The sequence below is a fragment of the Vanessa atalanta genome, chromosome 16 (genome assembly GCF_905147765.1).
Source record: "Vanessa atalanta chromosome 16, ilVanAtal1.2, whole genome shotgun sequence".
Classification (NCBI taxonomy): domain Eukaryota; kingdom Metazoa; phylum Arthropoda; class Insecta; order Lepidoptera; family Nymphalidae; genus Vanessa; species Vanessa atalanta.
The window spans coordinates 11,027,147-11,040,453 of NC_061886.1; the positions used below are offsets into that span (position 1 = coordinate 11,027,147).

The 13,307-nt window shown below is 34.4% G+C and overlaps 1 protein-coding gene across 1 annotated transcript; it reads right to left on the reverse strand.

The window, feature by feature from the left end:
- LOC125070134 (transcription factor Adf-1-like) lies at positions 1-1,843 on the reverse strand. Its single transcript, XM_047679834.1, has 2 exons — positions 1,711-1,843; positions 1-712 (listed from the first exon to the last, which is right to left on the reverse strand). Exons 1-2 carry the CDS (start codon positions 1,841-1,843, stop codon positions 3-5), a joined length of 843 nt encoding a protein of 280 aa, XP_047535790.1. The 3' UTR covers positions 1-2.
- Between the last annotated feature and the right edge of the window lie 11,464 nt (positions 1,844-13,307).

Genomic DNA, 13,307 nt, shown 5'->3' on the forward strand with positions numbered 1-13,307 from the left:
TTTTACTTAGGCGTATTAAATTTATGGAAAAAATGTTGCGTTTCATCATTCCAATTCTCAGGACTTGTCGGCATTGGCTTTACGCTACTTGCTGATTGCGGGGATGGATTGAAGGCATATGGAGATGAACTAGATGGGGCAAGTCGTTGTAGTTCCATTTCAGACACCAGAGAAAATATCTTATTTTTCGCCAGTGCTTGTTCATACGGTGAGAACTTCTTAACAGTATCAGAAATGTTTAAAAAAAAGCGATCTAACTCGTCATATCCTCGGGGTGGCTCGAGTTTCTTTTGGTCATCGAGCAATTTTGCCATTAATATAGCAGATGCTGCTAGCTCCGCTTTTGAGTTCTTGGTATATATTATTTGCTGTGACTCATTTTGAGGGGGTTCGTTTGATAATTTAGTACTGTTAACATCACTAACATTGGCAAGAGTGTCGTCGATTTCAGTATCAGTGTTGGGGTTTTCTGAAGCATTGGATTCTATCTCATGAATCTCATCGGCATTGTCAGATAGTTCATCGTCGCTTGTAATTTCGATGGAATCTTGAGTTTTTCTTGTGATTAAAAAAGGAGCTACAAATGCCATTTCTTTTTCATATTTCCATTGTTTTATATTTTTGGCTGCTTGTTTGCTTTTTCCTTTTTTTTTATTCAAAGCCCTCCTGTATGCATCTCTAAGACATTGCCACCTTTGTTTACAAGCAACAGCTGTAAAATCAAATTTCAAACTAATTAATGGCATTACAATATTACATTGGACTTGTGCAATATGGGTGATATAAAATAAAATTAGATAAAGGATCTTAAATATTAACAAATATTTTACAAAATCTAGCGGTCATATTTACAGTTTTACAGAAAATTATTTCCAAGCCCACAACTGGATGAATAAAAAAAAACAGATTAGATTTGTAATAAGCAGAATTTTCTTAATTGCTACGGTATATACGGATAACTGTTAATAGTTCTAGCACCTCCAAATCGTGTTTTCCTGTATCTTATAAGCTGAGCAATTTACAAAGTATTTTTATGTTAAATAATCCTGATCATTGATTTTTATGATCAACGGTAAACATACCAAAATTATATTAGCAGCTTTCCCTTTAATAATAGTCTCGTGAGACCTTATTCGTCACGGCCATCAATAACAATTTCTTTTTTTGATGGATTTTTAGTGACAAATTTCTTATTTATAATATACGAATTTAAAACTAAAGTCTGCAGATAAGATAGACGCGGAGAATCTGTATCCTATTGGGAGGCAGCTAGGATTAGTTGTGTAGTGCAGTTCAACAAACTGATACATCAAAGGGTAATGTAATTTCTTACGATTTCGATTCACACACTCGCAGATCACTTACAAACGTCAGAAGGATTGGCTTTATTATTAAAAATACTATGCAAGCCACTTAAGTAAAGAAAGGGATTATAAATGGCGGTATATTTGCCTCTCACTCACACTTTATAGCCGTATAGGTAGGTACTCCGCTATAATTGTACCTATGTATAGATAGAAAACATACATACAAGCAAACCAAATATTTTTCATATTTGTATCTATTATATTAGAACACATTGAAGATAATAGTCTTTTTCAATATTTATATTTGACCATCATGTACTTTGTTTGTACACACTAATAATACTTGATAATACCTACATACACATTGCTAAGTACACGAAGATAGATAACAAAAAAAACTTACGGGATTGTTTTAGTTGCTCCCCAATTTCCTTCCAGGCAATTTGTTTCTTGACATTATCCATATATTTAGGATGTTTTAAATTATATATAAATTCGTATTTGCGAACAAATTCAATTAGTTTTTCCTCTTCCATATTAACATTGAATACGTAAATGCGTCTTGTTGAACGGATGGAAACGAAGTGAGAAGATGAGCGGCAACACGTTAACGGGCTTGGAATGATATTACGCGGTTATAGCCCGTATGCTCACCGTTTCACCGTCTGCATGCGGTTTGGCAACGTCGCGTGCCACTCACGGAGCGTATCGACAACATATTCTATTGTTGAACGTCCGTGCATGACACGCGACGGCGTTAGTCTGTGTTGAACGGTCTAGTGAGCATAGTTTAATACTTCTCAATAAAAATAATATTTTTGATCGTTCCCAGCACGGTCATGGTATGTCTGTATCTAGTAGTAAGAGTCCCTTATTATATGTATTTAATATTGACATTTCTCGATCGTGTTCTGCGGTGAGAATCGAATATGAATATACACTAGACATGGGTCTCCCGTGAAACTTTATTCAAAAGATTTTTTAGGAAGTTTGGCGCCAATATTATGAAACCTCTTTAAAATGAAAATTTTATTATCAAATAGTACACATCATTTCAGTTAGAATGTTTACGTTTTCATTTTTTTTTCTGACACAGCCGTAGTACCGCTCTCTATCTGGCCAGTAACTTTTATCCGCGCTCTAAAATTAATTATTTGTTAAATCGTAACAATTAAGTAAATTGTAATCGAGAATCCTCTTTATTTTTATGCACATCTACGGCATTTTTTATATGCACCCATCGTCCCATAATCACTGGGACAAAAATCGGCTTACGATCTTAGGCTAGGCTTACGGCTTGGATATATATCCATCCATCCAATTAATATTCGATATATTTAATCGTATATTATATAAAAAATAGTAATAATGAATCATCAATAATTAATATTACTATTCGTGCTCTCAATTAAGAGGGATGCTAGAAGTGGAGAAAACCATTGCACTACTGACGCTTAAATGTATCGGAAAATATGCTGTACATATTTATTTAATATCAGCCGTACCGATACTTTTTTTCCACATGAGTAAAATCAACTCCTAGTCCAGTTTATAGCTAGTCTATAAAACATAGTCTAATTACTATGAATCGTATCAGACATGCGTTTTCGTTTCAAAACGTAAGATAAACCATCTTAACCTTTTTTGATATAATAATTTGAATTAAAAAATCTATTAGCGCTTTGAATTTCAAGGTCAATTTTGAATGTAACAAACATTTTTCGATGTATAATTTTTAACTCTAAATAAATTCATAAGAAGTTAGGAATCGGGGTTACAGTTATATCATAATCGGCTTTAACAATGAAACTAGATAAATGTTTAATGAATACGAAAACAATGAAATGACTTGTTATTTAGTCGCGAACAACGGTCCATTAAAAGCTCTAGCTAAATAAATTAAAACGAGCTTCAAGGCAAAAAAAAAAGATTTACTCTATTTTTATGAAGAGCGACCATCGACGCTTCGTGTTGCAGATTCTATCTGGGTCGACTTTTTAATAAAATTGTTTCCCTGTTATCAGTTACTCGTTTGAAAAAGCGATGAATTTTTCATTGCTTAGCAGATCATACTATGAATTACGGTTACGTATGTGTGTGTGGAGTGTATTGCTACAAGTTTACGACTGTGGTTGTTAATATGTTTGTTTTTAATTGAAACTAAAAAAATACTTTATTTTTATTTATGACATAGGCCCCCAGACCATAAGTGATCACCACTACCCATTGACGAATGAAATTTTAATCATTTCTTACATAACCAATGCACCACCAACTTTGGGAACTAAGTCTGTCTTTAAGTAGTGTCTGTAGTTACACTGGCTCGTTTTTACTTCAAACTGGAACACAACAGCTTGGCTGTAAAATATATGATCAGTGGCAAAGGCAGCATTCGCTAGTACCTACTTAAAATAAAATAAAAAAAATACTTGTATCACTGTAACTGAGAGACCATAGATAATTTTAGGCCCGGCACCACTAGACAAAAAAAAAAAGAAAATACAAAATATTATGAATAAAAATCTCATATAATAAAATTGATCTACAAAACAGTATAAGACATTTACCTTTAAATATGATATATATTCCTCCTCCTGTGAATATTAAATGTTACTCAAAAAAAAAATCAAGTGCTCGTTGGTTAACATCAAAGAGATTATAATACCCACTGTGTTTGATCTAACGTCTAAAAGATATAATAAAAATATATAATAATAGACAATGTTTGCTGTAAATATTCCTTTTTTATTATATTTACTTTTTACGGGGTACGGCTTTGTGTAAACCGATTTGAGTATATACTAGTCACAAATTCTGCATCTTTGGTTACACCTGCCTCGTTGGCTTAGTAGCTCAATACAAGGCCCTAGATCTTGGGTTCAAGCTGATTGGACCAATTTAATCTTATAAGGTTTTTCTATAGAAAATTTCTCAGTAACAGGCCGTAGTCGGGAATATGGAAGTGTGTGCACACCCTGGACGATATCACTCACTCATTGGTCTAAAACCGAAAACAATTATTTTATATTGACGATTTGAACACATTTCACTTCCTAAATTCGCGCTATCAGTGAGAATATCATGACGGTATAGCTCAATAAGATTTATTGGTCAACATTTTATTTGAATCTGTAGGAACTAGACATATGTACATTCAGATTTATTACAAATATATATTTGAGCAAACACATAATCGACTAATATAATTTTATATACTCTATTCAAATAAAATAAAATTCCAACCTTAAGACATTCTCGAAAGGCATTTATTAAATAAGTTATTGTGAAGCACTAATAAATGTAGAAAAGTCCACATTAATGCTAATACCATTTTCTATCAGCTAGACTGAAGGACTATAGGTCTGTTTATGCACCAAGGTGCACGTCATCGTAAATTACGGACCTTTATTAACAAATATAATCTAATTGGTATTTTTTGCAGTCTCTATCTCAAGCATACCATGACGTCTTGTAAGAGCATCACTAATACAAGCGTGAGTCTTCGTGAACGAACAGATCTATACAAAAAACTACGTTTATGGGGGGATTAGTAAAATAAATGAGCTTAACACAAAAACCAATTTACTGACACACATACATATGAAAATGTATATGTGATACAGTGAAAACACATGACATACATATAAATATACATTATATCGTGTCCCTTAACAGTAACGATTCACGTCAACTCTTCTGTTTTTCTTTAGGTAATAGGTTTTAGAAATACCACAGGAGGACACCTAGCTCTTGTGCTAATACAATAAGATTGATAATTCAATGGCACTTATCTAAGTGTGATTAGTAACTTTATGACTTGGAACACGTTGTCTGCTTCCGCTTAGACCGTTTCCGCTTATACGTATAATAAAATTGTTAGTCGAGACGTTGCCTTTGCTAAATTGTATAAAAGCATAACAAAATAAATGTTCGTTGGTGTAGCCTCACTACGAGGTGAGACCTTCTTTCCACTTAACGAAATGTTTTTGAGCTTATTCCACTCAGCTCCATTGCGGGCTGGCGAACACGCGTATGATAGAATTTCATCCGATACATCCGGATTTCCATATTCTTAACCTAAATGATCGATGTCAAACACAAATTAAGCAGGTCTATAGAAATCAGTGCGATCATCAGTATCTATCATCCGGTTTTGGGCAAAAGTATAGATCTTATCACATGTCCATCGACTACTATCTCGACTAACATTAATAGCCTGTAAATTTTCCACTGCTGGGCTAAGGCCTCCTTTCCATTTAAGGAGAAGGCTTGGAGCATATTCCACCACGCTGGTGGTGGATACACATGTAGGCAGGATTTCGTTGAAATTAGACACATGTATCCTCACGATATTTTCCTTCACCACCGAGCACGAGATGAATTATAAACACAAATTAAGCACATGAAAATTCAGTGGTGCTTGCCTGGGTTTGAACCCACAACTATTGGCTAAAACGCACGCGGCCATCTCGTCTAAAATGATAGATTTTTGTGGACATAATTTTGGTAATTACCAGAATTATATCCACAATAACCTCAAATAAAATGATGGATTTATATTTTAATCTTAATTCCCTATGCACTTAAAGGAATGTTAAAATTCTATTATTCTTGATTTTTTTTAAAAAATTCTGATAATATATTTTAAGGATTAGAGAAAGAAATATGAGGAAGATAAATACATATACGTACGTTCACTTAAAACTGTTATAATACTTGGCACCAGCATATTTACTGGGTAGATAATATTTCTTATAGCGCCATTGTTTATGGGCGGTGGTGACGGTTTACCATCAGGTGGCCCATGTACTCATCCCCCTACCTATATAATTTAAAAAATAACTGTTAGACTCAACTAACTTTGAAGAAATAATTAAAAAGTCTTAAAGTTCCGTTTCAATAATTACCCCCTTACGAATTAATTTAACTAACTTCAAATTACATTAAAAAGTTAGTAACTTTGATTCCATAATTAAAAACTCCAATTTTACTTATTTGCTTAGATAAAAAGTACACAAGGCCGCATGAAATACGGATACTTCATAAATAGAATTAATAAATAATTTATTTGCTACGGAATAACCATTCAATGGCACTTAAAAAATTATTATCGCTAGAAGTATTCCAGGGTTAATTTAATTAGTAAATGAAACAAAACGAATTCTTCACCATTCACAAAAGATTATTGTGTTTTAATAAAATTCCTTAATTGCATGAACTATTTATCATGTACTCTGAATCAATCAGGGCTTTTGTACGAATTTAATGAAGTGATGTTCCTTTTACATAATCAAAATAAGTTTATTCAAGTGATCTCATTGAAAAACTTTTAGATCATCATGTTACAGTATTGAATATAATGTAAATAAACCACGAGAGGAACCGGCAAAAAAACCCAGTAGTTCAGCGTTTTAGTTACTATTTATATTACTATCTATTTATAGATATCCTGCCTGGTACTCAACAAATACTAATGTGACTTTGTAGTGAGTAATATGCCTTATTGTTTTGGCATAATGTTTAAACTAATTGAAATATATATAAATGAACATAAAAGTAAAAAAATCGATTCAAAAATTACTTAATGTTAAACAAGTACAAGCATGGACAAGGAGACGATGTCGTTATACATTTTGACAATTGAGGTCATTCATAAGGAAGGTTAGCTTTCTGAGCAGGACTTGTAATGATGCATATGTGTGCGTAAATAAAGGTGTATTTTCTATTTACACATAATCCGATGAGACGAGAATATTGCAGGCGAAGATTCAACCACTTTATGTGGTTTTCGAGAAACGGCATTGTGACTAACGCTATTTTTCGAACAATAAACTACTAAGAAGTCGAAGTCAAAAATCTTTATCCAAAACAGAACCACTTGCTTATTTATAGTCAAATTATCTATTACCAGTTCGGAAAATAAACTTCAGAAGAATCTGCAAAGGAAACTTTTTCAGACTCAGCTTATGAACGAAGAACCTTGGCTTACGTCCTTGTAATCTAGTTCGATAAACGAAATAAAAAAAATAAAAAAATGCCAAATACTTGTCAAAAAATTCAATGAGTCGGAAGTTAATGATGTGACCATAACCAGACTACACAATCATTGAGTGTCATAGTTCACCTTATCAACGTGTAACATGCTAATTAGGTATATTCTAATTACTTGATGTCATTAATCCAATTACAGTCTAAATCAATTCAAATATACAATGTTGCGTCGAATCTACAACTTAATTACTTGAGACATTGATACATCGCTGTTATTAACTATGAAAACTAATTACAGAGCCTAGAAGGCGCAGCGGTTAGAGCAGTCTTAACCCAAGATTATGAGTTCAAATTTTTATTTGCTGATAGGACTTTGTGCAAGCCCATCTGGATACTTACCAACTGTTGGATTATCAATTGATTTTCAAAAGCAAAACCTTAATCTCTTGTATACATCTTTTCTCATAAAAGAGTTACCTACTACTGGCTGCTAATATTGTCTTCAGTGGATTGTCAATTTTATATTTTTTTGAGATGGTCTGCAATGATACCGAAAACGATACGTCAAATAGAGCAAAGTGGAAGCAAAAGACTAGGGAGGCAGACCCCATCATCAGATGGGAATAATAAATGCACGGTAGAGAAGTCTCTTAAAATATATTTTTTTAGTAAAATAAATTCAAACTTTATATCTGACCAACCAATCATTATATATTCTACCGCCAATCAGCAATACGTAATATTGTTGTATTCCAGTTTGAAAGGTGAGTGTAAAAGTCAGTGTAACTACAGGCACAAGGGACATAATATCTTAATTCCCGAGTTTGGCGCACGATGCTATGAGAATGATTAATATTTCTTACAGTATCAGCGTCTATGGGGGTATTAACCACTTACCATCGGGTAACCACTTGGCTAGTCCATTGTACCTATGATACATAAAAAAAATCCAAGTAAGCGTTACTGATTTCGTGGGCATTTGGATTATATAATTTATATTATCTTTGCGTGACTCTTTTATGTATTCTGCGACCATAATTAGTAAACAATCTTATTCATATACATAATACAATATATAATATCCAACATACGACGATATTTCTTAATGTCTTTTAATTTGTATAGTGCAGAAATGTATTGGTTTAATCATGTGTCAAACTTCTCCTAAATCTATACATTTTACAACCTGCAACCAAATTCTGCATCCCTAGTAAAACCAGTAACAACACAAACAGTGCATAATAAAATATATGATGTAATTAATTAATACTAACTAAAACCAATTTAATACTGAAAGCCAGGTGGATTATTCCAGAAATAAAGGAACATGTTTGGTCACAACAAATACATCAATTTACGAAATTACATTCAATTACCCTTAACAAAAACCACATTCAGTTTCGACCTCATTTAAAATAATCATGCTAATGGCATAGCTTTTATGCAGCCTATTCAATTTTAGGGTATAATTATTTGTTTCGCATTTATAACAATACAAATAAAATATTACTTTATTGAAAAAAATAATAACTTTATCTGTTTGTAGTGCAATCGTGAAATTGAAATATAATTGTCAAAGTATCCGTAATTATATTTGTTTTCATTTTTTTTAGACATTAGCAGCCTGTAAATTTCCCAATGTTGGGCTAAGGCCTCCACTCCCTTTGAGGGGAAGGATTTCGGAGCATAGTCCACCACGCTGCTCCAATACGGGTTGGTGGAATACACATGTGGCAGAATTTCGTTGAAATTAGACACATGCAGGTTTCCTCACGATGTTTTCCTTCACCGCCGAGCACGAATTGAATAATAAACACAAATTAAGCACATGAAAATTCAGTGGTGCCTGCCTGGGTTTGAACCCGAAATCATCGGTTAAATCATCATCGGTATGCACGCGTTCTAACCACTGGCCATCTCGGCTCTTGTTTTCATTTACTTTTTTTAATTTAGATATTTTTTTGATTTGAATTTTGTATGTTTAAATACAAATTAATAATAGTGTATCGGCGTCGTTACAATCAAAATGTAATTCTGTATCTTTATGTCTAATACGGGATTTAGTTTGAAGTATTTACGTAACAGTACACAAGTAAATTACTGAACACTGAAATCTGAAAACTGAAGTAAATTACTTTCTCATTTCTAGGCTCAGGTGTCCTATTTTTTTGAGAAGCTTTGAAGCCTATTTCGCTATACTGTTACTATGTGGATTCGACACAAAATATCTCTTCACAATTAACAATGAATATACGATTTCTATTTTTAAAATATAAGTAAGCGGACGTACAAATGGGCCACTAATTGTAAAGAGATCATCATAATTGGCGCTGTAAGAAATATTAACATGCCTTTCATCGCCAACGCGCACCATACTTGCGAACTAAGATCTTATTTTCATTGTCTCTCTCGACTCACTCAAGCTTCAAACTGGAAACACAACAATACCAAATATTACTGATTCGCGGTGGAATATAGGTATGATTAGTTATTGGGAGTAAAATTAGATGAATTACAAATACAATATAAGCACATAAAAACTCAGTAATGCTCTTAGTTTAGTTTAGCTAATTTTAAAAATAATTCATTTGCTACTAAACTGAATTTCTATTTATAACAACAAAAAGGCTTTCGTAAACCTAATATTAACTTGGTCCCTAAGGATATATGACTTAATAGATTGCTAGTAATCTTTGTCGAATAATTGAATAATAATAATATTACCTTCATGACCGACTTTGGATCATAGCGGGCCAGCGTAGACTTGCTACCAGGAGATAGGAATCAAGTATGGATGAACACAGACAAGCGTATCAGGGTTAATACTTCCTGATCCAACTTCGACTATTCATAACAAAAATAAAATTTAGCCTAACTGAGGACCAATTCTATTAATTTCTATCGATTATGATACGATCCCGATTCTATTACGATTCAAATTCGACCCAACTGCAGCTGTATAGAAAAATGGCTGAACAGCAATGATTATATCATGTTATGCTATGTTGTCTTGTGTTGCGTTGCGTTGCGTTACGTTATGTTATGTTTAGTGGATTGCGATTAACTGACAATTTGTTAGTAGACTTGAGGCCATGTATATTCCCTTATAGGCTAGTCTCTTCACCAACGAGCTAGAAATGCACAATGATGATCAACATTATAATACAAACCTGGTCCATTGAAGATCACGTCATATGTTCTCTATGAACAAAAAAAACACGTCTTTAAAAATATTTTTATCACATCTGTGAGCAACATAGGCTGTACCGCTGTTTCTATTACGCTGATAATATTGGATTACGCTAGTAATAATTAACAGCGAAACACCGAACATTACTCCGGGGAGTTCATTTGTGCCATCCACGATGTATTAGCTGAAAATTACCATTGAATTGCTACGACTCGGTCTATAATATGTCTATCAAAATATCAGTTAATGTACCTAAACACTGATTAAGAGATAATTTCGCAACCTAGCTACAGACTGAACTGTGTTAAGGGAAATTTCAAATTTGCAACAAAAAATAAAGTAAAATTCATCAAAATGATACATCCACCTTTTACGTGGATTTGGTTATTTTTTTCGTACTTACTATGCACACATATATACTTTTTACATCTCATATGTTATTAATGGTTTTATATCAAGTTGTAAAATATATCATACCATATAATAGCACCCACTTCACTGGAAGTGATCATATTTGGGTTAAGTCTGCCTTTGCACACGATAAATATAGAACAGCATCTTTATTTAGTTCATATTACTTTTCATGTTTGATCTTTGAGATATATAAACAATATGATGTATATTCACAGTAGCATTGATCACTTTGGTAAAATCAGTTATAATCATTGTATGTGCACAAGAAGTCTGGATAAGCTTAGAACGCTAAGTTTCGGACTCCGCAAAGTAAATAAATCATTCTTGGGGCAAGGTATCCGCTTCTATAATAAAATTCCGCAGACATTTTTAACTTTGCCGTTTCATAGATTCAAGTCATTTGTAAAAAATACATTGGTAAAGATTATTCGATACAAGATTATATTGATGATAAAAAAGCGTGGAGTTAATGCTTGTTGACTTCCAGGCAGGAGACAAAAAATACATATATAATTGTATTTAACTAACATGATTGTATGTTTAGATGTCGAAAAAGAGTAACTACTGAGTTTATTGCCGGTTCTTCTCGGTAAAATCTAAATTCGGAACCGGTGGTAGCTTTACTTTAAATAGTTTGTTAAATGACGATTCAAAAGTGCTTGTAAAAGCCTACTTGTGTAAAGTATATTTTGATTTGATTTGTACAAACAAACGCAAAGTTCGACTTCTGTCGTGTATGGAGAAACATTCATTATATCGAGTCTAAAGCCAAAATTATTGCAGCGACTAATTAGGGAAAGTTAATTGGCGTAATGGTCACTAGCTGTTGCGTTGCGTTGCTTGTCGTATTCTGTTTGTATTATAGCTGTGCTTACTTTAACATCACATACTACATACTACATCACATACTACAGACTACAATCACTACGTGGTTTGTCCAAATTTATACAAATTATTACAAAAACATTTTGTATACTTTATAGTTTATTTGCATATTTTCTGAAGAAATGGGACCAACTTGAACCAAGCAGTGTGATGCTCAAAGAATTTACGATTTTGATACATGTATCCCTTAAATTTTATAATTATCATACTCAATTTCGCCTATCACGTTCCAACATTTCATTCTCGTGGTCAACGGTGGGTTTCGACTTTTATCTTACAGAATCGGTCAACAGTGCTGTGCTGTTTGACGCAACTACAATGAGTGGGTCTATTTGCCCCACATCTAGGATATGTGTTGAATAGGTGGTATCTACCCAGTATTGCAAGCTCAAAGCCCTTTTTTTTTGTTTAACGAGGAGGAAATGCATTTAGGCATGCCGCCCGGTCGGGGGACCGGGACGGGTATGTGGGACTCAACCGGGAACTAATGCCCCGTGCCAGGGCACGCTAGTGCTAATGCCCTGTCCTACCCACTAAAGCCATCCTCGGGCTTCCACCATGCCGCCGAGTGGTGAGGCCACGGGATCACCAAGGGCATGCAACCGCGACCCCACCAGCGGCTGAATATTCATGGAAAGCGCGCCTAGTGCGCGCCTACCCCCTCATCCTCCACGCGGGAATGTGGCGAACTCCCCCGAGTCCGCCACTGGAGGCTGGGCGTCAACGAAGCTGACGCCCTGCGGCGGATAGGTGGTAGGCTCCGCCGCTGACCGCCGGTGTAAAACACCTGGGAGGCTCGAGTAGCGAGCCCTCCCACTCCCTCTTAGCCAACGAGGCCACTCACATGGTCCGCCTTGACGCCGATCAGGGACGTACCAGGAGCAGCCCCGCGGCATCCCTCCCGCCAGTCTTAGCCGTGGCCGACGAGCAAGCTCAAGCCGGCCCCGTTGCCCAGGGTACACCACGAGGAGGTGACTGACATGTACCCTAAGCTCAAAGCCCTGCGATACCACTAAATAAAAACATTACACTTGAAATTTAAATTGTCAGTAATTAATTAATTAATTGTTAAGTGTTGGGCAATAAAAACGTTTATTTTTTCATTCTCATGTTACTTCTTACACTTTGCACATGCACAGCATATAGTCATGGAGAAGAAATTTTTTGTCTTCTTTCGAATGTCAAATTACTGAAGAGAGAAAGAGAGGTGTGAAACTATCTTTTAAAAAGTACATATAATTTATGTGTGGGCCGACGGTGTCCCACTCGCCCTTAATATAATTTTAAAATTATTTACATTTGAAAAAGATATATTGGATGATTCCAAAACAGCCGATTCTATAAAAAAACTAGAAAACTTTAATAAAAAGTTACCGCATTATCAAAATCCACACAGTCTCAAATAGCACAGAATCATTACTAAATCAGACAGAACCGTACATATAACAGTATAATTCAAAAATATATCTTGAGTTCGGATTAGTTAACTTCATGAAGTCAGATTTCGCCGGCTTCAAGCA

Excerpts from the sequence above, each read along its gene's own strand:
- LOC125070134 (XM_047679834.1), bottom strand. The coding sequence starts at position 1,843 with ATGGAAGAGGAAAAACTAATTGAATTTGTTCGCAAATACGAATTTATA. Across the intron at positions 713-1,710 it reads GGAGCAACTAAAACAATCCC|CTGTTGCTTGTAAACAAAGG; the intron begins GTAAGTTTTTTT and ends TTGATTTTACAG.